This window comes from Ursus maritimus, unplaced genomic scaffold (genome assembly GCF_017311325.1).
Source record: "Ursus maritimus isolate PB19 unplaced genomic scaffold, ASM1731132v1 scaffold_9, whole genome shotgun sequence".
Classification (NCBI taxonomy): domain Eukaryota; kingdom Metazoa; phylum Chordata; class Mammalia; order Carnivora; family Ursidae; genus Ursus; species Ursus maritimus.
This window is the reverse complement of record NW_024427107.1, coordinates 76,732,725-76,756,408: the sequence shown is the minus strand read 5'-3', so window position 1 is coordinate 76,756,408 and position 23,684 is coordinate 76,732,725. Positions and strand designations below refer to the sequence as shown.

General features: G+C 59.1%; 1 protein-coding gene across 1 annotated transcript in view; it reads left to right on the top strand.

The window, feature by feature from the left end:
* The first annotated feature begins 4,749 nt into the window (after positions 1-4,749).
* Positions 4,750-23,684, top strand: part of KCNK9 (potassium two pore domain channel subfamily K member 9) — a 79,899-nt gene continuing 60,964 nt past the window's right edge. Inside the window, exon 1 of the mRNA XM_040625535.1 lies at positions 4,750-5,032. Within this exon, the coding sequence (XP_040481469.1) occupies positions 4,750-5,032 (283 nt within the window). The remainder of the gene's footprint in view (positions 5,033-23,684) is intronic.

Below are 23,684 nucleotides of genomic sequence, written 5' to 3'. Positions count from 1 at the left end.
ACTGCAGATGTCGTGGCCCTGGAGCAATCAGTGAGGGCTGGCCAAGCTAGGGGTGCAGGGAGGAGCCTATAGTGCTGGCATGGGGGCCCCGAGGGAAGGGGAGGCCCGTATCACGGCTTCTCTTTGAGCTTACTGCCTCACCTTTCCCATCTGTAAAATGGGGACAATGATTCTGCATCCTCTGCCTATTTTCAGAGACGGGGGCACGAATGTGACAAAGCATTAAACGCACCCAAGGAGTTGTGATGTTCTGGAAGCTGCAGGCGGTTGTGGGTCCTTGCCTGCGAACAGACCCGGGCCAGCACTGAGGATTCTGCCCACGGAGGCCCCTGGGCACCAGCCTGGGAGTCGGGCCTAGAGCTCTGTAACTCCCCACCTTCAGCCAGCAGCAGAGTCAGTCCCAGTACTGCTGTGGAAGAGGCTCCCGGCCGGGAGTCCCGTCCACTCCGAGTCATTGTGGGGCCAGAATATAAGGCTTGGCTTCTCTGGGCAAGACGGGGCAATACTGCTTTGCCCCTAGAGGCTAAGCACATGCCCAACGAGTGTGGAGAACCTAGCAAACAAGCAGGCTGGAGAGAGTAATAAAACCACGATGTTCTTTATTATCTGATCAAACACATCTGTTTTTACTGAAGAAGACACTGTGGTCCAGGGAGGCCCAGTGATGGGCCCCCGGAGGAGCACAGACAGGCTGTCTGTGGACTGGTCAGGCTTGGCATCAACTCACAGTGGCCTCAGCTGCACAGAGAATGCATTTGCTCCCCTAAATCAGGCAGCTCTTGCTTGGGGGGGGTGCTTTCCTGTCCCCCCCTTTGCTCCAGCTCCTCTTAGAGATGCTTTCCCAGGGCCTTTCTCATTGGTTGGGAGCTGAGCCCCGCCCAGCCAATCTCTGGGGCCAGGGGGCAATCCTGGGCTCTCATCAGCCACACCTGAGCCGCAGATCCACCTCTAACTGGGCCGGAGCTGGGGCTCCCAGAAGCGCAGAGGTAGGGAGGGGCTTGGGCTCCCCAGAGGCACTGTCACTAGTCTAACTCTTTCTGGACAGTCAAGTGGCCCCAACCCACACTGTTAGCTGAGCTCTGCGGTGCAGAGTGCTGGGGACACAGGGGAGATGTCAAGAGCCAGGTTCTGCTTCACGGAGCTCACTTCCACCCATAGGTCCAGACCATGGAAGGAGTGTGGGGTGTAGAGAGGGCTGTGTGGGAGTGTGTGTGTGTCCTCTTCCAGCCCCCAAGATCCTTCCCTGAGGTCAGGCTCCCTGGGCTTGTTTCTTTTGAGTCCAAAGGCCATATTTTGGAGGGAGAAGAAAAGGACGAACCAACGTTTTTTTGGGAGGGGGGGTGGTCTGTGGCTATCCAAGGCACGGTGACTTTGGGGTCAGAAGGCAGCTGGGGTTCTGGAAGGAGTGCTGGACAGAAGCCGGGCAAAGGTTCAAGAGTGGATTCTAGATGGTAACTGTTCTGTGTCCCTGGGCACGTGATTCTCTCCGTTGGAAGTGTTCCCATCTGTAAAACAAGCAGTTTGCACGAGTTTATCTCTGAGTTCGCTTCCAGGAGGCACCCAAAACGGTTCCGTTTTCCTGATAGGCTGAACGGAAACCGAATAAAAGCGGCTCTCTAGGAAGCTTGGGGTCTGTTGTGGGAGAACATCCCAGCGCCACGCCCCCGCCAACCCCCGTGCTCCCGCACCTGCCAGCAGGGACAGCCTGGACTCCCCTACCGAGTTGGTTCAGAGCGGGGCCACCTGTGGGTCGGAGTCCAGTGCCCCCTGGTGGCGTCCGGGCGGGCAGGCGGCTTCCGGGTGGCCGAGGCCCGACGGCTGTGACTCAGGGGTGGCGCTGCTGCAGGGCGGCAGGAGGCCCATCTGGGGTTCCATCGTGGGCCGAGCCGCGGCGCGATTAATTACCAGCTGCGGGAATCCTTGTCGCCGGCTCACGGTGACTCACCGGGCAGCCAGCCTCATTCGCTGAGCGCAGGGGCCTCGGTTTTCAAAATGAATTCTAGGGGAGCACCTGCTCCTGGTGGGGCTCCTGGTCCCTATGCCTAATGGCGCCGGCAGACCCAAGTTAGACCCGACAGCCCAGATGTGGTCCACAGCTCGGGCCCACTTGTCCCTAAGGCCGGGGGCGCAAGCACCCGCGAGTCCCAGAAATAGGATGGAGAGAGCCCCAGCAGGGGAGCCCAGACTCGCCTGGCCCTAAGTCCCTGCGGATGGGGGGACCTGAGTCCCTGCGGATGGGGAGCCCGGAGCACCGCCTGAGGGGGCCATCCAGAGAGGTCAGCGCTCTGGAGCCCGCGAGCTGTGCAAGGTTGGGTCCATTCCCTGGCCTCCGCGGTGCCCTTGGCCACTTTTGCCCGGTCTCTTAGCCCGCCGCCTGGGGGCGTCCCTTTCCCCAAGGCTCCATCTCTTCCTTGGCTGGGGTCCAAGGAACGTCGCCAGACCCAGGGAAGGGGAGCCCTGGGTCTCTGCTCCTTCAGCCTACCCATTGGGAGCTCCACTGCTCAAGTGGGGATTTAGGGGGTCGGTGATCGAGGGAAACTCCTCGACGACCTGAGGGTATTGGGGGAAGTGGGCAAAGGCGGCTGATGCGGGAAGGGGCTAAAGCCAGGCGAGGTGTCCTCTTCCGACTCAAGAAATAGCTGCGCCCCTGTGGGAGCCTCGTGTTCCCTCCCCGGGCTGGTCGGGAGTGGGGCCATCGCGAGGCGCCGGGTGCGGGAGGAGGGGCAGGGTGATGTTCTGGGTGAACCCGGCGCCCAGCCTCGGGGAACCAAGGAATGTTTCTGGGAAAAGCACCGGGGAGGGGACAAGGAAGAGGGAATGCGGCATCCTTCCCTGAGGCCCGGACCCCAAGAGTGGAGGCCGGTGCCATCCTCAGCGCTCTCCGGAGAAGAGCTCAGGATCAGCAGGTGCTGGGCCACCTGTCCAGCGCCGCTCTCGGGGGCTGAGGCGGCCTTCGGGACCCCAGCACGCGATGAGGAGGTGCGCCCGGCCGGCGACACGCGCCCGCGCCAGGTGGCTGGCCCCGGGGAACGCCCTCCCCTCGTGCTCTCACCCTCCCCCACCCCACCCCGATCTCTTCTCTCCCTTAAGCTGCTGGTCGGCCTTCTCGGGCTGAATCCCGTTTCCTCCCCCAGGCATGGTTCTCTCAAACTGTCCGCCCCGCGTGGCAGCAGGCGCTCTCGGGGAGCTGGGCGAAAAGGACCCGAGCAGCCTCATTTATCCTCCCATCCCCCGCCGAAACCTGCTGGTGGCTCCGCCTCCCACCCCCACTCTGGCAACACCCAGTCCTCGGCCCGCCTCCGCCCCCTCCCCAGCGGCACCGGCCGCCCCTCCCTGGCTCCCTCAGCGTGCGCCGCGCGCCGCGCTCGGTCTGCAGCGGGAGCCGCCGCGGCCGCCTCGCCAGCTGGCTGGGGACCAGGCGGGAGGTGGCGCGCCCGGGAGGCTGCGGGAGGGAGGGAAAAAGGGAGGGAGGGAGGCCTGGCCTCGGCGTAGCCCGGCCCCCGCCCCCCGCGGCCCTCCCGCCGGAGCGAGGTGCCACGCGCGCGCGCGCGCACACACACACACACACACACACAACACGGGCACACACACGGGCACACATACGCACAGACACACGCACACACACTCGGCTCCCTCCGGCGCGCACGCACGCAGCGCCCCTAGCAGACCAGCGCCGCGGCCGCCTCCCCGGACGCCCGGACGCCGGAGGGCCCCGACCCCCGCGCGGCTCATGCGCCCGCGCCCATCCCGCAGCTCCGCGAGGCCCGCGGGACCCCTCCCGCCGCCGCCGCCGCCACCGCGCCGCCGCGCCCGCCGCCCCCGGAGGAGCGGGCTGGCCGACCGCCGCCGCGCCGTCCCCCGGCCGCCCCCGAGGCCGCTCCGCCGCGGGCCCTGCCGCCCTGGGGCCGCGCCCCGCTCCTGCGCCTCGGTGGCTGAACCGAGCAAACTTCGCGGACCGGCCGACGCCTGGCGGGGACCCCGCCGCGTCCCTGCGCGCCCGGGTGGGCACGGGGCGCTCGGACCTTCGGGCATCGGGCCGCTCCGCCCGCTGCACCTGCTCGGCCCCCTCCCCGCCTGCTGGGGACTCCGGAGACGCCGCCACTTCGCAAACTTTTCCACCCCCCCTCGGGGGGGGGGGCGAGGAGGGCTGAAGGGGAACGAGGTCCCGCGAGGTGCGCGCAGACCTGCGGGCTCCTAGCTGGGCGCCGCCGCCCGGGAGCCGGACCCGGAGGGGCGCGGGCCCCGGCGGCCGCCCTCCGGCCGCGCTCCGGCTCCCGCTCCCGCCCCTGCTTTTCCGGCGGGAGCGGGGGGCGGGGTGCGGAGGGCAGCGCGGCCCGCGCGGTGCCCAGCGGGGCCGCCGTGCATGGCCCTGCGCAGTGGGGCGGGCTGCTTCGGCCGGGTCTGGCGCAGGGTGTCGGGGCTCCCGGACGCCTGGCCCCGGCGCTCGAGCAGCCTCCTGTGCCTGTCCGCCTTCTCGCCCGAGCCCGGGCCCGCGCCGCCCCTGCCCCGCCAGCCGCCTCGCGGTGGCGGCGGCTGTGGCGGCCCCGGCGGAGGGGGGCCCCCCCAGCCTCCCCGCCCCCCGCCTCCCCGCTGCTGCTGCTGCTGCTGCTGCGCTGCCGCCGCCGCTTACAACTTGGAGGCGGCGGCGGCGGCGGAGGAGGCGGCGGCGGCCGCCGGGCGCTGCAGTGGGACGCGCGCGGCTGCGAGCCTGCGGGACATGCCCCCCGCGCCGGCTCCTTGCTGGCGGCCATGAAGAGGCAGAACGTGCGGACTCTGTCCCTCATCGTCTGCACCTTCACCTACCTGCTGGTGGGCGCCGCCGTCTTCGATGCCCTCGAGTCGGACCACGAGATGCGCGAGGAGGAGAAACTCAAAGCCGAGGAGATCCGGATCAAGGGGAAGTACAACATCAGCGCCGAGGACTACCGGCAGCTGGAGCTGGTGATCCTGCAGTCGGAGCCGCACCGCGCCGGCGTCCAGTGGAAATTCGCCGGCTCCTTCTACTTTGCCATCACGGTCATCACCACCATAGGTAAGGGCTGGGCGCGCCGCCGCCGGGCTCCCCGCGCCCCGGGAGGAGTCCGGGGAGGCGGCTGAGCGCGCGGCGCAGGGCAGGGTACGGGGCGCCGAGGGTTAAACGCAGCCTGTCGCCGGGGGCCCCTCCCGCCGCGCCCCCTCCTCTCTCCAGAGCCCCCGCCTCTCCTGCGCCTCCGAGCCTCACCCCTCGCGGACCCCACCCGGAGCTCCGCTCCGCGCCGGTGTCTGGGCGGGCGTGCGAGCCCCGAGCGAGCGTGCCGGAGCCGGGAGGGCGGAGGCGCCACTTTTGCGAAAAGAGTGGAGCGCTAAGAATAATCCCATAGCAGACACCCACCCACCCACCGCCCCAGCGCGGGCTGGGCTGCGCGGGGTTCCAAGCCTTACACTTACTACCTCTCTGGGACTTGGAGAGGGCTGGCCTGGCTCCGCAGTACGGAGAGGGACTCAGGCGGCCGGGGATCCTCGCAAGCCTCCAGCCTTCTCTGAGCCCAGATTTCAGCTTTCCTCCCTCCTGGCTCCTCTTCGCATTCTGGAGCCTGGTCGTGCCAGGACCCGGGGGATTGGGGGGGGGGAGAGTTTGTTCTCTGGTGATTGGGGTGGGGGTGACAGCCAGGTGAACTGCTCTGAGAGGGCAGTGGAGGACGGGGGCAGGGCAAGACCTGCCCACCCCCAGGCTGTGACAGTGGGTAAGGCAAGTGTGCACATTGCCCGGAAACTGGGGAGGTTCGGCCCTGGCCTGGGGAGAGAGTCCAGTTGGTACACCCTGGGGACTCCTGTGGGTCCCTCTCCCAAGGGTGCTGGCCACAGAGCAAAGTCTCTAGTAGGTGCCTAGGGCAGTGCCCCCACTGCGGTCAGGGGGTTTGGAGAGCCCGCAGGTGTGATACTCTGAGACCCTTGGGAACTGGAGCAGGTCCCTTCCTCCCAGTGGACATGGCAGCAGGTAGGGTGGTGTCTCTGTGGTTTGCAACTTGTCCCCCGTGCAGCACCCTGCCTCTGCACAGCCATCTCCTTGGACCTGTCAGGGCCACTGTGTTGGCTCTGGGGGCCTCTTTCCTGTGCCCGTCCAGTCCCCTGTGCCCCCTCGCTGTGACAAGAGGCCTCTTCCTGCCCACCCTTCTCTCCTCCCTCCGCCCTGAGTCCTCTGGACCTCCTTCTCTAATTTTCCCCTTGATATTTTTCTTTGTCTGGAAAGCTCTGCATGCTGAAAAAGCAGGATTGCTTAGTGCCATATGCAACAGGAAGTGCCAGCACAGGACGGCCTGGCTTTGCTTCTTGGTTGAGAAGACTTTGTAGAGAGTCATCTTGTTTGAAATGTTTAATTCATTGGTGCAGGTTTTTATGTTTTTGGAAGGAAATTGCTCTTCTGTTGTCTACGTAGCTAGCTCTGTTGCCGCTTGCCCCACGCGCTTGGCCCAGCGGCCAAAACACAGAAAAGTCCTTCCTTCCCCACCCTGTGCTTCCAGCATCTGAAAGGGCCGGGCAGTCGTTACTGTCATCCTTGTCTTTCAACTGGCAGCCTGAGCTGTGGCTGTAACGTACGGATGCCCATGGCAGCGATTCCGGGGGGGTACAGGGGCCTGTTTGCTGGAGAGCCTGAGAGTGAGAAATGTGCCTCCACGACTGACCGCCCTGGGGGAGAGACCCCCTCATTCCCTAAACATTCCCTAGTGATCTAGCCCCAAAGCAGGTGACATCTCCCAGCACCCTGGCCCCCGGAGTGACACCAGCACCTGGAACCCGTGGCTGGTCTCACGAGCCGAGCTACAACACTGAGGAGAGGATTGGAGGGAAAAACCAAGCCCCGAGATGTTCCCATTTACGTGAAAAAGTAAATAGACTGATGAAGTTCCCATCCGGGTGTGTTTATTGATCCTTATTGGCAGTTCCGGGCACGTGCTTCGAACGCTCAAGGCTCCAAAGAGAAAAGTCAAGGAACGTGTGGCCAAATGGAGGGTGTAAGTTCAGCCAGGGGCGCAGGTGGGACTCCTGTCCACCCAGGACCAGGGGGGCATCTGGTGACTGCGGATTTTTCTCCCTTCCTTCCTTGAGTTTCCACCCGAGTTTGTGGAAAGACAGGCTGGAGAACGTATGTGAGGACAAGGAAGAAAACACTGCCTGAATTCAGCTGCCCTGGCCCTGAGCTTGGAGCCCAGGCTGTGGCTTGTGAGCTGAGTCTGGTCATACTGGAAGAGCCCAGGCAGGTCATTTCTGTCCTCCGAGCGCGGCTTTCGTACCTGTGGAAGGAGCCTGGTGCAGTGCTGCCCTGTCGGGTGGAAGTCGAGGGCGGGTGGGCTCCCGGGTGCTTGCGGCTACCTGGCACCTTACCCTGCGCGGAGCAGGCATGAACCCCCCACTCTGACGAGTCCCCGCCACGTCTGCTGCTAGGAAGCTGTTTAGCAGAAGAGCTCAAATTTACAGGAAACAAAGCACCTTTCTAGTTAATTCTGTTTGTTTTCTTCTTTTTTAATATAAATGCAAATTAAGGTCGTCCTAGGCCCAGAACAAAAACCAGCCCCAAGCCAGGCCCTCCAAGGAACTGTCTCCTGTTGGACGGTGATACTAATGAGTCACGTGAATCTTCACGGGTGTTCTTATTTTTAATCTAACCTTGAGCGATTTCTCGAGCATGCTGCAACTTTGAGCTCCCGTCAACGAGGCAGGCGGGAACCCGTGGCACTCGTGGTCTGTCCGCGAACGCCGCTCCTCCGATCCAGTTATTAGCTCACTCTCTGAAATGGATTTTAAAAACAACATAATTAGCACTTTGTGCTGGAGCCTCGGCCGCACCTCCGTGCGAGGCTGGGAAGGGGGAGCTCGCCAGCCCTGCCCGGCTCTCGGGGGAGCCCGGGCACAGGGAGGACGGGAACACAGGTCCAGCGGGCCCAGAAAGGGCACATTCGGTGAGGCCAGCTGCAGCTTCCGGGCGCCGTTCCTCCCCGCCTATGGCTTCTGACATTTGTGCCACCTGAAGCCACTTGGGGGGATGTGGTGGTGTGGACGTCTGAGTGGCCGGTGTTGAAGATGGGAGCCCCCGCCATAGCCCGTCGTGCTTGTCTGCGTGGCAGGATGGCTGGAAGCCTCTGTCCCGTAGGCCCAGGGCCTGGCTAGAATCCCTCTGCTCCGGGCAAAGGCCTGAGGGACTCCCTGCGCCCCCCAGGCAAACCCGTAACCTTCCTACAGCAGGTGCTCTGGGCCCAAACTGCCCTGTGGCCAGCACTCCTCTGGCCACGGAAGGGGCTCTCCATGACTCTCTGTGACCTCCATTTGTCACCCCCTTTAGGACCGTGAGAGAGGAAGAAACCCTGCTTGGAATTCAGATCTCATCTGCAGGGGCCAGGAGGACCCTTTCAGCACTGGTCTGCACGGGGGAGGGGTGGAGGGAGGGAGGGAGATGGGGGTTTTCAGTTTGGGCTACAGTTTGGAGGAGCACCCGAAGCTGGGGCACCCCTGGGCACTGGGGTGACTGGCTTAGGAGGCAGGGTCTGCTGGCCGGGGCTGGGGCACACTCTGGGAAGAAGTTCTGGGGCTCCAGGAGGTTCCTGGCTCAGGGTCCCCGCCTGCAGGAAGTGAGAGCGCGGAGGGGCCTCCCCGGGTTCTCATTCGCACCTGGAACCTGAGCGGGGCTTTCCCGCGGTGGCAGGTGGGTGCCGGGTTTTTCTGGCACTCCTGGGTGTAGTTTCCAATACAGAGTTTACGCTCTTGCTGTGCGCCTGCCCCGGCCTTGTCTGCGTCGCCTCTGAGACTCTGGGGACAGGCTCGATGACAAGATAAGGCCTGGCCTTGAGGCAGGAGGGGAGCTGGAAACCCAGACCTTTGCTTGCGCTCCAGTGTGAAGAGCAGGGACGGGGAACTCCGCTAACTCGTCCGTGCCACGGCACAGGATGCCCAGCGCGAGTCCTCCTCGGGTGCGGGGGGGGGCTTTGCGTCCTCCTGGCAGGGCCTCACCCTCCAGGGAGGCTGGGCTTTCCCCCTCTGCCACCCTCTGCCTCCCTGAGCTGTGCCCCTGCTCCTGTGCCAGCTCGGTGGGTCCGGTTGGGCCTGGCCTCGGCGAACTGTGTCTGTCCCCCCCCACCCCCCCACCCCTGCACCTGCAGGCCCGGCTGGGGTGGGCATCTGGGGAAGGAAGGCAGAGTGGAAGTGGGCCCAGCATGGAGGGGCAGGGCAGGCTGGTGCCGTAGGGGGTGCCGAGCTGGCACACGCATTCTCTCAGCTCACCCATGAGGCCGGCGGGAATGTTGCCCCACTTGCCGGATGAGAAAACTGAGGTGCAGATACAGCAGCTCGGGGAGGCAGAGGGTCCTGAGCTCTGTGATGCACCATGGGCTCCAGCTGTGGGTTTGTCCCAGGAGCCAAGGATGGGCCTGTAGAACATTCCTTCTGCACCTGTCTGCTTCTCCCTTTCATTCCACTGCTCAGGAGGCTGCCTTGTAAGACCTGGCTGAAGGGCCTGCTCCCCCACACGGGGGGCCGGGACCGGAGGGGCGGCGTTCCCTTCTTCCTTTCCGGGGTGGCCGCTGGCAACAGGCAGGGGGCCTGCGAGGCCCGTGGATGGCTCCTCCTCCCCAGGCCCTGCCTGGACCTGGCCTCGCTCGAGGAGGCGCTGGCCCTCCAGTAAACACTGCCTATTTATAGATGTCGTGAAGTGAGGTTCCTTCTGAATCCGGGTGACATGAAAGGGACGGCTGTCCTGAAGTGTGTGCAGGCTCCGGGCTGAGCGCTCTGAGGCAGGGGCAGGTGTCAGACAGGACCCAGCATTCCAGCTCTCGTTGCCAGGGCCCGTTCCTTCCCGGGTCATCTCCCCAGCTAGTCCGGGGAGGGCAGGGCAGCAGCAGGAGGGGAAATAGGCCTCAGAGCTCTCCTCCCCAGGCCCCCCGTGCTCATACCTCCATCCATCCATCCGTTCCCATGCACTCACTCCCTGGTTCTCCCCACACCCCTGTGCTCACACCTCCATCCATCCATCCGTTCCCATGCACTCACTCCCTGGGTCCTCCCCAGGCCCCTGTGCTCACACCTCCATCCATCCATTGGTTCCCATGCGCTCACTCCCGGGGTCCCCCAGGCACCTGTTTGTTCACGCTCTGGGTACCCTTGCGTGCGTACAGCCATCCGTCTGTCTGGTCACTTGCTCACCCCCTCACTCGTTCCCTCGCCCACTCTTCTGAGCCTCCCTCCGTCCTCAGTTCCCCTGCTTGTTCACTCCTCCACCAGTGGGGTTTTGCCCAGCTCCTTCCCCGGGCTGGGCGGGGCCCACTAGCAGCTCAGTCAGTGTCAGTGCCTGGAGGCAGGGTCTCCGTGGTCTTCCAGCCACATCTTCTTCCTAAGAAATGCTCAGCCAATCCTGGTCACTTTTGATTTTTAAAAATGTTTATTGAGGGGTGCCTGGGTGGCTCAGTTGATTAAGTGTCCAACTCTTGATTTCGTCTCAGGTTATGATCTCGGGGTCATGAGATTGAGCCCCACATCAGGCTCTGTGGTCATTGGGGGGGTCTGTTTAAGGTTCTCCCTCACCCTCTGCCCCTTTCCCTGCACATGCACTCCCCCCAAATATATAAATAAAAATCTTTAAAAAATATTTATTGAATTATAATGTTCACGCAGAAAAGTACATTTATCGAAAGTATATTGCTCAATAATTCTTTTTTTAGTTTAGTTTAGTTTAGTTTAGTTTCAGAGGTAGAATTTAGCAATTAATCAGTTGCATACAACACGCAGTGCTCATTCCATCACGTGTCCTCCTTCAGGCTCATCACCCAGTGACCCCATCCCCTCCCCCTCCCCTCCAGCAACCATCCATTTGTTCCCTAGAGTTCAGTGTCTCTTACGGTTTGTCTCCCTGTTTTTATTTTATTTTTCCCTCCCTTCCTCTGTGTTCATTTGTTTTATTTCTTTAATTTCATATATGAGTGAAATCATATGGTATTTGTCTTCTGATTGACTTATTTTGCTTGCATAATACACTCTGTTTCCATCTGTGTCATTGCAAATGACAAGATTCCATCCTTTTTAATGGCCGAGTAATATTCCATCACACATTTATATATCACATCTTCTTTATCCATTCATCTGTCGATGGACATCTGGGCTCTTTCCATAGTTTGGCTCTTGTGGACACTGTGCTATAAACATCGGGGTGCAGGTGTCCCTTCCGATCACTATGTTTGTACCCTTCGGATAGGTCCCTAGTAGTACAATTGCCAAGTCTTAGGGTCGCTCTATTTAACTTTCTTGAGGAAGCTCCACACTGTTTCCCAGAGTGGCTGCACCAGCTTGCATTCCCACCAGCAGTGTAAGAGGGCTCCCCTTTCTCCGCATCCCTGCCAACATCTGCTGTTTCCTGACTGGTTATTTTGGCCGTTCTGACCAGTGTGAGGTGGTATCTCATTGTGGTTTTGATTCGTATTTCCCTGATGCCGAGTGATGTTGTGTTCCTCTATAATTCTTAGTGCCCCTGTCACCGGCACTCAGATCAAGAAGTAGTATTACTAACACCCCAGAACCTCCCTCACCATCAGCCTCTTTTGGAATGCCTCTAGTGACGGGGAGCTCACTTCCTCCCACGGAAGGTGGTCGTATGTGTTCAGATGAATGACGAGGTTGCGTGAGGTCGTGATGTGGGGGGGCACCATGTGGAGAAGAGGTGTGTGTGTGTGTCAGGGTTATTCTTTTAAGGGGGTGACCAGTTTCTCTGGTGGTCATCTACAGAGAGGTGAGAAGATCTGCGTTCAGACAGTGGACGTTGGGAGGCTCAGGCCCCAAAAAGGAGAGGGATGTCTGCACCCCAGCGGGTGCAGCTGGAGCAGGGAGGCTGTGTGGAGGTAGTTCAGGGTACGACGGGCACAGGGAGCCGGGACAGCCAGGCCGCCAGCCCAGGGCACCTGCCTCCCTGAGTCAGAGCAGGCGGGAGCCCCGCTCTGTGGGTGCATCAGCCTTGCCAGCTGCCAGGAGGACTGCAGGGAACAGTGTGCCGGGCTCAGCAGAGCCCCGGGAATTTGGAGGCGAGGGCCCTGGGTGGGCCGGGCTGATGAAGGAGGGGCAGCCTGCAGTGCCAAGAGAGTCCCAGGGGTAGCGGAATTCTGGGACACAAGCGTTCAGATGAGGGTCCCCTTCAGCCGGGGGAGCGTCATCCTCTGTGCAGGCTTTGGGGGCCCGGGGCTTGGTGTTCATCTCATCGAGGGATTTTGTGCGAGCGCCCCTTCTCCTGCCTGTCCCAACCCCAGCATCTCTGCCTGTAGAAAGTTCTCCCTTTTCAGCAAAGGGCACCCAACCTGTGACCTCTCCAAAGGAAGGGGTGAGCGAAGCACGGTTGGCTTCCCGTCCCGTAACCACCTTCAGGAACTTGAAGACAGTCCTCGGGCCCAAGTGTCGTCAGTCACGCCTTCGTAAGCCTGGTCCTTCTCCTCTGAGCCATCTGAGTCTGTGTGTGCACTCGCCGAGTCCGGTCCGACGTCCAGGGATAGCAGACTATCCTCGCCCCTCGTCAGGGCGTCCAGCACTCCTGCTCGTGCCCCCGCTGGCCATGCTGGCTTCCGTGGGCAGCCCCTCCCTGCGTTGACATGTCTGGAGCTTCTCGTTCACACAGACTTCTCTTGCGCCTAAGCAGCGGCTTCTCCGTCTTGCTCGTGTGAACCCAAGTACATTCCCTGACATCAGTCTCTGAGCAAAAAAAGCAGAATTATGTGCTGTGGACCCAGAGAAGAAGGGATGGTTGATAGAAGAATTTGCAGTGGTCTAGAAAGAGAAGAAAATTCAGGAGTGAGCACGAGTGTGTTGACCTGGCTGGTCAGGACATGGAGAGCAGCTGTCAGCGCCGGGGGGTCCCTGGCTGGTCTTTCCAGGCTGGGGCCACTTCCCTGCCCCTGCTCCTGCCTGGGTTTTCGTGCTCAGCCAGGCCTCGAGCAGTGATAAAACCCGTCCAGGGGATAGCCACTCGCAGGGGTGCTGGCTGCCTGGGTGGGTGAGCCCTGAACTGTCCTCACCCTTCTCGTGTGCCCAGCCCTGGAAGGAGCCAGTGGGTGGCCCCGCGTGAGGGTGGGGTCAGACTGGAAGAGGGGGCAGTGTGACCTGGGAGCGGTGGTGGGGTTGGGGGCAGCTTTGGTGTGGCGAGGGGGATGCTGGGCCAGGCATCCAGAGAGTGGGAGAGGCGGGTCTGTGCCCACCCCGTGGCTGCAGGCTTCCCATCCAGATGACGCTGCATGCTTCCCGGGACTGAGTACAGGGGGGCTCGGGGAACAGGCAGATCCTGGGGTCCTGTAGACCCGGGAAGGACTACCTGTGTCTGCCTGTCCTGGAGGCCCAATCCTAGGTATCTCCCTTAAGCCTCGGCTTCCTCATCTGTGAAATGGAGCCATAGAGCTTTGCGTGTGTTGCTGTGAACACTGAGCACACATCTGTGCAAGGCCTCCCCCCCCCCCTGCCGTCTGCCCAGCACCTGGGTCTTTGGGCTGTTCCGATGCTGAGCTCTCGTGTGTGCAAAGTGGGGAAGTGGCCAGATGCAGCCACCTTGCCCACCCTCTCAGGGACATCCGTCTTCTGCACTGCCTCTTCTGGGTCCTGTGACCCTGAGTCAGCAGGAGGCTGTCAGGGTGGGAGGCCAGGCTGGGGGATTTTGGTGCCATGGTGTACCAGCCCAGGAGTTTGATTTCCCCAGTCTGTTCCTGTTGAGAAAATGTGGCTTCCTGGGATGCCTGCCACCACGGCCACCTTCGTGAAGCCCATGGCTCCCGTCTTCCCCTTCTGGTACCCTGTCCCCTCGGGTCAGAGCCGGGTCCTCAGGCCAAAGCCCCGACTGGTCCTCCAGTTGCTGTCCTGTCTGCCCAGGTCAGAGTTCTTGCCTGCTCCCCTCTCTCCAGCTGTGCCTTGCCCTTCCACCAGAGGACTTGTCCCTCTGCCCCCAGCCCGCTGCCCCTCGCCGTCCCGTTGCGCCTTGCTCACAGTGCCCTAGTTTTGTGTCTGAGGCCCCAGAGCAGGGCTGGGCTCAGGGTCCCCAGAGGGTGCTTGGGGCAGGCCTGCTGGACACCGAGTCACACCCCTGGCCCCCAAGAGCAGGACGACTTCGGGCTGAGTGGTTCAGGGCCCCGTCTTCCCCCTTGGCTGTGCTGGGGGCCACTGGGCAGGTGCAGGATGGACGAGGCCCCGGCCTTTTGAACTTGAGCTCTTGGTTTGAACGGAAGATAGGTTAGGGGCCCATCTTGCCAAATGGGGAGCTTCCCACTCCTCTGGCGTAGATGTGTCATCTCGGTCCCCAACACCAGTACTAGTGAGAGACCCATGTGAGCGAGTCGGGCTCCTGGTGGGAAGAGACACCCATCTGTGACATGGCCTTTGGCCGTCACTGGCTCTGCCAGGTACGTGAGGTGCAGCCCGTTCCGGAAGGTGGGAGGCTTCTCGGCGAGCATCGTCAGGCCTTTGCCCGAGCTGAGGGGCACAGGGCTTCATACTCACGCTCACTGCGCCCTCGGTGCCACCTGGCCCTTCTGGCCTCCTGTCCTGCGGCCCCTCCTCTCCCTTCTTCGCCACGGCCCTCTCCCTCTCTCCCACACACCCCGTACCGCACTTGTCTGGCTGTTCCCACCTGGGGCCTTGCCTATGCTGTTCCCTCCACCCAGCTTGGCACCGTGTGCTCCCAAGGCACTGAGACTGTCCTCGTGTCTGTCCCCTGGACCCTGGTCAGAAGGTGACAGTGAGTGCTTGGGCTGTGTGGCTCTGCACATGTGAAAGCCATTTGGCCCTAGAAGATGTTTGTTGACTGACTGTCCGATGGAGTGTGAGGTACAAGACATCGTGTCAGGACCCGGAATGGTAGTAAGTGTGTGAAGCAGGTGGCGGTGGTGTCTTTGGGTCCTGTTGACCATTTGTTGGTGGTGTGGACTGTGGGCACATATTTGGGGTGCTGTGAGTTTCTGGGGTAGGTGAGGCCTACTGGGGATGGGGGGACCGAGCCTGGGGGCTGGCAGCCACTGGGGGGCCGTGCCCATGGAGGCGGTGGCTGCAGCCCTGCGGTGGTCTGGGCGGTGCCGTCTTGCCCTGGGCCCCCGGAATCCTTTGTGTTTGGGCACCTGCCCCTCTTGTTGCCCCCCACCGCCCAATATTTGAGCCCAGGAGGAGCTTGGTGAGGCCATTCTGCCCGGCGGCTCTCGGGGCTTCTCTTGGGTGCTTCTCTGGCAGCGTTCCCACCTCTGTGGATGAGAGACCGTGATTTCTTTTGAGCCACAGCGAGGATAGTCACTCAGGTAGGATTGGGGTGAATCACTCAGGTGGGTTTGGTGGGAGTCACTCAGGTAGGATTGGGGTGAATCACTCAGGTGGGTTTGGTGGGAGTCACTCAGGTAGGATTGGGGTGAATCACTCAGGTGGGTTTGGTGGGAGTCACTCAGGTGGGATTGGGGTGAATCACTCAGGTGGGTTTGGTGGGAGTCACTCAGGTGGGATTGGGGTGAATCACTCAGGTGGGTTTGGTGGGAGTCACTCAGGTGGGATTGGGGTGAATCACTCAGGTGGGTTTGGTGGGAGTCACTCAGGTGGGATTGGGGTGAATCACTCAGGTGGGTTTGGTGGGAGTCACTCAGGTGGGATTGGGGTGAATCACTCAGGTGGGTTTGGTGGGAGTCACTCAGGTGGGATTGGGGTGAATCACTCAGGTGGGTTTGGTGGGAGTCACTCAGGTGGGATTGGGGTGAATCACTCAGGTGGGTTTGGTGGGAGTCACTCAGGTGGGTTTGGGGTGTGTTACTCAGGTGGGTTTGGGGTGAGTCACTCAGGTGGGATTGGGGTGAATCACTCAGGTGGGTTTGGGGTGAGTCACTCAGGTGGGATTGGTGGGAGCACTGGGGGGGGGGTTGGGTGAGTCAGGTGGGACTGGGGGGAGTCACTCAGGGATTGGGGGGAGTCACTCGGGTGGGATTGGAGTGAGTCACTCAGGTGGGTTTGGGGAAGTTACTCAGGTGAGATTGGGGTGAGTCATTTGGGAGTAGGGGTGAGTCATTCAAGTGGGCTTGAAGTGAGTCACTCAGGTGGGCTTGGAGGGAGTCACTCAGGTGGGTTTGGGGTGAGTCACTCAGGTGAGCTTGGGGTGAATTACTCAGGTGAGCTTGGGGTGAATCACTCAGGTGGGTTTGGGGTGAATCAGGTGGGTTTGGGGTGAGTCACTCAGATGGGTTTGGTGGGAGTCACTCAGGTGGGTTTGGGGTGTGTTACTCAGGTGGGTGTAGAAGGCCTCACGTTTGTGGGTTTGGGGTGAGTCACTCAGGTGGGATTGGGGTGAATCACTCAGGTGGGTTTGGGGTGAGTCACTCAGATGGGTTTGGTGGGAGTCACTCAGGTAGGATTGGGGTGAATCACTCAGGTGGGTTTGGTGGGAGTCACTCAGGTGGGTTTGGTGGGAGTCACTCAGGTGGGATTGGGGTGAATCACTCAGGTGGGCTTGGGGTGAATCACTCAGGTGGGTTTGGTGGGAGTCATTCAGGTGGGTTTGGGGTGAGTTACTCAGGTGGGATTGGGGTGAGTCACTCAGGTGGGCTTGGGGTGAATCACTCAGGTGGGCTTGGGCTGAGTCAATCAGGTGGGATTGGTGGGAGTCTTTCCAGGGGTTTGAGGTGAGTCAGCTGGGCTTGGGGGGAGTCACTCGAGTGGGATGAGGGGAGTCAAGTGGGATTGCGGGGAGTCACTCAGGTGGGATGAGGGAAGTCAGGTGGGCTTGGGGAGAGTCACTTGGGTGGGCAGGGTGAGCTCGGTGGTGTTGGAGAGAACCCCGGGTGGACCCTTGGCGTCCACCTGTCAAGCAGATGCTGTAGGCAGCGTTGTGGTGGGGGAGCATGGCCCCTGCTCCAGCTGGGCTGTACGGCCCCGGGTATGTCTGGAGACAGCTCCAGACTGCGACTCCGTGGCCTGCCAGGTGGTACTGGGACCTTTCTGTCTCTTAGAGTTGGTGTGAAAATTGTGCTGGTGACATGGGCTGGCCTGGGCTTTGAGCCACATGTCTTGTGTGGGCCCCAGGAGAGGGCTGAGCCCAGGATGCTGCTGGGGACTGGGGAGATGCTCCTGTGGGGTCTGGTTGTTTCAAGGGGTCTCCCAGCATGAGTACCGTTTCTGGGAGCTCACAGACTCTGTGCACCCCAAGTACTGAGGAGCCCTGGCAGTTGGCAGAACTGGGCTCTCATCAGCTAGGGACAGTGTGCAGGCCAGAGGGACCCAGACCCTGGCAGAGTGGATGCTGGTGTGTGTTGATTCACAAAATAGCTCCCATGTCACTGAACACTAGTAAGCAATGGCAGAAAACATTTTGTAAAGAGGGGAGGAAAGGCCCCACAACTCCCCTGTGGGTCTGTGGTCATATACAAAAATGGCTTTAGCTTTTTGTGTTCATGTGCTCATCATTGCCCACATGTGCCCACTGGTTTTATCACTTTATCAGAATGATCGTGTTAGAGATTGTGTTCAGCTGCCTGTAGCAGAAAACCCAATTAATGACAACTTGACCAAACAGCAGTTTCATCTTCCTCAGTTAAGGAGTCTGGGGCAGGTAGATGGGCTGACAGGCAGCTCCATGATGCCCTCAGAGACTCCAGCTCCCAATGTCGTTCTGCTCAGCCATCTTAGCTTGGCTTTTGTCCTCAGGATGGTGCCTCATGGTTCCAAAATGGCTGCATCACCACCGGTGTCACCTCCAGCATCCTCCTGGGACCAAGAAGCCAAAGAACAAATGAGAAAGGCATGTACCATTTGGGCTTGCTCCTATCCAAAGAACTTTCCTGGGTGGCCCACCCAAGGTTTCTAGTCACACCTCATTGGCCAGGACTGTGTTTCATGACCAATCCTAGCTGCAAGGGAGTTTGGGAAACAGGGCATGTTGTCTCTCAAACCTGCCTGGAGTTCTGATGGTGAGGAAGGAGTGGAGCTAGATGTTGGTAGGCAGCCACGGTGTCTGTCGGGGATGCCTCATGGTCCCGAGCCCTTTCCTTCCGAAGTTTATATCCAGCATTACCTTGCGTTTCTGCCGTCTTAAGGGAGATTTATTTTTATGGCTCGGCATCCACTGAAGGAATGTACTGTCGTCTATTTACTCCCCTATTTATGGCAATTTAATGTACCTTTTTTATTTTCATTTTTTGCCAATTATAGGTGGTGCTTTCCCGAACATCTGTGTGTGTGTGTAGATCCTGCTGGGTTCTTACTTAAGGGTTTTCGGTGGTGGTGGGATTCCCAGGCCAGGGGGCGGGAGTGTGGACGGCAGTTTGTGCTCTTCCATCAACAGCACAGCGGGGTGTGGGTCTCCTGGTGTCACTGCAACGTCAGCAGTCCTCAGCCATGGTGAAGATGTTTCTTATGTTCTTACTGTTTTGGAAGGTTTTCTTAGTGATCTTTGTGTGGCCTGGAATCAGCCGAGCAGGGCTGGAAGGCGGGTGTCCACTACTGGGAACATCCACCCTCATCCCAGACACAGCGGGTCCGAGGGCATCCGTGGGTGCTTTTATAGTCCTGGAACTCACCACCCTGTGAACACCATGGAACTAGGCAGGGGCAGCTGAGTCGGTGGGCCGTGGTCTAGCCTGGGGACTGGGAGTTCTGTGTGGTGAGTCTGGCCTGGCCAGTTGGCTTGGGCACTCGAACCCTGCGCTGAGGAGCAGCCCCGGTGGGGGGAGTGCCTTCCGTGATCAGTTAGTCATGCCTGCCACGGGGCTAGCATGGACAATGGTAGCACGCTTGGTGCGTCCTGGCCGATCCTGCACCAGTGAGAGAGGACTTCAGAGACGCAAGGCTTTTCCGTCACTGTGCCCAGGGGCCGTCACTGTGGCTGGCTCTCTAGATCGTGCTTGTTCCTGGGATTGTTTACTTTACAACGCAGGTCCCCATCCTCTGCCATCTTCCATCCCCATAATGACCCTGTGACATAGGTGGGGGCGAGAACTAACCCTGCTATGCTGATGAGGCTCAGAGAGGTCCAGTGACTTGCCCAAGGTGACACAGTGGAGTTGGGACTTGAACTCAAGTCATGGGCCCTGGAGCCCAGCGTTCTCGCTCTCCCACCCGCAGCCTTCCCTCCATGCTCCCAGATTGGGGGCTGGGTGCAGGAAAACCAGCCTCTGTGGTTATCGTGTGACATAGGACTCAGAGGCCATCTGGTCCTGCCCTCCTCGGACAGGATGAGGCCATGGCTTAACCCTCCAGTGACAGGGAGCTCACCGTCCTCCTAAATTAGTAGGGAAAGGCCGCTGTGGCATCGGTGTGCAAGCAAACAAAAGCGACAGAAGGTCTCTCAGCTCCTGTTTTGCTTACGTTGAGCAGAGCTTCCCGGAGCAAGTGTAACCGCTCTTCTCTTGCCCCAACAATAGTGCTCAGTCGTGGGTTGTCTGGAGGGTTCTGGTTCTTTACAGACACTATCTCAACGAGTCTCATCCTCTCACCAGCCTTATCAGATAGATATTTTCCTGTATTACCATTTTAAGCTGACATGGAAGATCAGGGAGGTTAAGCAATTTGCCCGAGGTCACGCAGCTCCCCAGTGACGGAGGCAGGACTTAGACCTGGGCAGTCTGACTTCAGAGTCTGTGCTCGTAACTATATTGCTATGGACTGCTGCTTTCGACCTTTTGTATCAGTTAGCTAGTGACGTGTAACAAATGACCCCCTAACTGTAGAGGCTTTAAACAACCACCATTTATTCCTGCTTACGGTCCGTGGCTCAGCTGCATGCTTTTTCTCACCGCGGCCTATGGCCTGACTGGGGCAGCTCTGTTCTCAGCCACGTGCGTTTTCCCCTTGGTAACGGCAGAGGCACACGAGGGCAGGGAAAGCAAGTGCGGTCCCTGATGCCACACCCCTGCCGTGATTCTGTCGTTTTGCCCACATGCCGTGGGTTGCAGCAAGTCACAGGAGCCCAAGGGCAGCACGCACACCTGCCCACGATGAGGCCGAGTCGGTGGGACGATCTGCTCATCCTCTGGCTGACCGAGAGCCCGTCCACACCCCTGGCCAAGCCCCTCCCTGCTTCCTGTAATCAGCTGCCTGGTGCGGTGCGGAGAGCACGGCTTAGGACTCTAATCTGGGTTCGAATGCTGCCCAGGTCACAGCTCTAAAATGACATCTGTCAGGAGGACGGCACACCGTCTCCCTGTGTGGGAGGCAGCTCGGCTGCCATGACAAAACACCACGGACTGGGGCCGAAGCAGCAGAAACTTGATGTCTCCCAGCTCGGGCATACAGGAGTCTCAGGTCAAGGGGTCTGCAGGGTTGGTTCCTTCTGAGGCCACTCTCCTTGGCCTGCAGATGGTGAGTTCTACCCACGTCCTCCTGTGGTCATCACTCTGTGTGTGTCTGTGTCCTCACCTCCTCCCCTTACAAGGACACCAGTCGCTTTGGGGTAGGGCCCCATGTATGACCTCAGTTTACCTTGATCACTTCTGTTAAGAGCTATCTCCAAATACAGTCGCATTCTGAGGTCCTGGGCCTTAGGACTTCAGCATAGGAATTTGGGGGGACACAGCCCAGCCCATCATGCCCTCTGAGGGCTGAACCTTAAGTGGAAAAAATGGAGAGGAAAGCACATTGTCCAGGGCCTGCGCCAGAGCAGTGGCTCCGCAGAGGTCGGTCCTGTGCCGTGTCAAGCGGAGGAGTAGGAGCTGGTCTCATGATGGCCACGGAGACTGCGTGGCCCCAATGTGGTAATTGTTCCGTTGTTATTCTCAAAATCTGGTTGCATGTTGGGTGAAAAGGCCACGGTGGTCGAGTGGACCCAGCACAGGGTGTGTTATCAGGACACCTGAGCTCAGATCCCTGTCCCCCACTTCCTGGCGAAGAACGGCCGGCAAACCCCCTCACTGGTCCCAGCCTCAGCGTCCCCATGTGCAGACCCAGGCCATCCTGCCTCCTTCAGTGTGTCTGGGGGGGTGGGAGACATGAAGCCTTCATGCTTCTTTTAAACTTTATTGTCACCGGATGTGTAAGCAGGTAGCACATGGAACTTCTGTAACTCTCACACACATTAACATGAAGTTTTTGGTGTGATCATCTTATGGCGGGTTCTATAGAATAAATGAGTTCTTTTAGATAAATACTAAAACACTTAGAGATAACATGCAGTGTCTGGGATTTGCTTCAAAAAATTCTGATTTGCGGGGAAGTTGGGGGGTGGTGTGGGTTTGGATGGAACAGGATTGGCCATGAGCTAATTACCGAAACTCAATTATTTGTATCTGGGAATCTATTATACTGTTTTCTTACTTAAGTATATATTTTAAAATGTGCATAGGAAAGACTTAAACCACTTGAACAGAACACAGAGTAGGAGTGGCAATGCCCGGTCAGTTCCAGCCCCTCGGCCCCGCTCCCAGGAGCTGGCGGCTGCCAGCGGCTTGCTGTGTAGAAAGAGGACCGAGCACTTCCTTGGCTCCCACGCCGGCTCTGGCCAGCTCACAAGCTTTCTTTGGCCCGTACGTAGTTGAAAATACTTGGAATTAGTTGCCGACATGTATCGATCTTTTAAAAGAGCCAGCTCTTGGTTTTATTTATTAGTTCAGTTATCTGTCGTCCTGATTTTCGCGGTTGTGTTTGTTAAATACCTATTTGAGGTTCTTGAGATGTGTTTCTCTTTCCTCACCTTCAAGCACCAAGCATTGCTAGGCTGCTGTTTTTTTAAATAAATGCATTAAAGGCTACACATGTGCCTCTTTGTGCCGCCGTGGCTGTCTCCCATCGATCTGTTATGCTCACGTATTTGTAAAGAATTCAGCAGTGAGCGCATTTTTTTTCTTTAATCCAAGAATTAGTTGAAATGTGCTGTTTTAATATTATGCACTTCGATACACGCACACTTTCATCAGTGTAGTGATTACGATCGTGAGCTTTGTGGCCAGACTGTCTGGCTGTTATACCTGCCTGAGCCATTTACCAGCTGTGTGATCTTGGGTGTGAAATGCAACCTCTCGGGGCGCCTGGGTGGCACAGCGGTTAAGCGTCTGCCTTCAGCTCAGGGCGTGATCCTGGCGTTATGGGATCGAGCCCCACATCAGGCTCCTCCACTATGAGCCTGCTTCTTCCTCTCCCACTCCCCCTGCTTGTGTTCCGTCTCTCGCTGGCTGTCTCTATCTCTGTCGAATAAATAAATAAATAAAGTCTTTAAAAAAAAAAAAAAAGAAATGCAACCTCTCTGTGCCTTGGCTTTTGCCATCTGTGAAATGGGGATAATAGTAGTCATGACAACAGCCACAGCCATCAAGTTTGTTAAGACGATGACGGGAGCTGTTGCATTCCAGACATTTAAAAGAGCTCATGGTCATCGGGCGTTCAGTATCTGGAGACGCATTTCTGAGGTATAGCCTCTACATTTTAAAATTTATTGGATTTTTTCCTTGGAATAAAATGATTACTTTTGGTAAAGTTCCATGGGTTTTGGAAAAGAACATTTATCTCCCTGGTGTGCATACAGTTCTCCCTAAACGTATACAATCAAACTTGTTTATTATGTTATTCAGATCCTTTTCAGAGGTGGAAAACGAGCGAACGCTGACTAAGGTTGGGTGAAGCACACGGAGTGTGTTACACGATCACTATTTCGTTGCCTTTTATGCTGGGAGTGGAGCCTGTGCTCCGTGCCAGTCCCCAGGGCCCACCCCCATCGTGGTCGCACGCGGTCCCCTCGCGCACTCGCTCCCACAGCCAGGCCCCGCAGGCATCCCGCCCTGCCCCCGGACTTATGATCACCTGATTATCCTTGTTACTGTGGAGGCCTCCTTAATTTCGGAAGGACCTCTTCGGCGTCTCCTTCCGCGCTTTGCCGTTGGGGCTGGCCAGCATCGCCTTGTGTTTCTGACCGTTTCAGGTCCGTGGATTTTGAAGCAGGGCGCTCAGATGTGGGAGGCCGTGTTTGTGGTTTCTTCTTGGCGGGATCAAGCTTCTTTATTGCTGTGCATTCTCTCTGACCCCGAATCACGTCTCTGACTGCTTTCTTTTATTAGCATTTGTTACATAGACGGTCATGTTTTTAGCTTCTACTTTATCCTTTCTCTTCAGGAAGATCGTGGCATGGCGTATAACAAAAGGCGTAAAAATAAGGTATAAAGCCAGGTCAGAAATCTGGGGGTGGGGGTGTGTGAAGCTCGTACACAGCATCCCTCACAACGGCTCTGGGAGAAGCTCCTATGTGTCTGCGGGTTCCGACAAGGACAGAAGGACAGCATGTCCAACGCTGGGCGTGAACTTGCAGAAGCGTGTGCTCTCATGCCTTCATTGAGGGCTGGCCCCGTGGGCACTGGGGTCGGGAGCATTGAGGGGGACCCACTGGGGTGTGGCGGGCCTGGACGCACCCAGAGGACGTGGAGCTCCTGGGGCTGTCGGCAAGGCCCGTCCAGGGAGTGGCGGGGCTGGTCCCGGGGTCAGCTGTCCGGGGCCGCGGGGGCCCAGGCTTGTTTGATTTTCCCACTCCGTCTTTGTTCTGCCCTTTGTGCTCATGCTGGCTGCCTCATCTCTGTTCCAAGCAGGAGAAGAAGAATGGGACAATGGTCAGAGGGGCTGTGCCCGCTGGGGTGGCTCTCTGAGCACACTTTCCTGGAAGCCCCCTGGCAACTTCTGCTCCCACCTCATTGGCCAGGGGTGGGTCTCAGGGCCACATGTGGTCAGCGAGGGGGGTGAAGCTGCATGCCCCATCTCACACC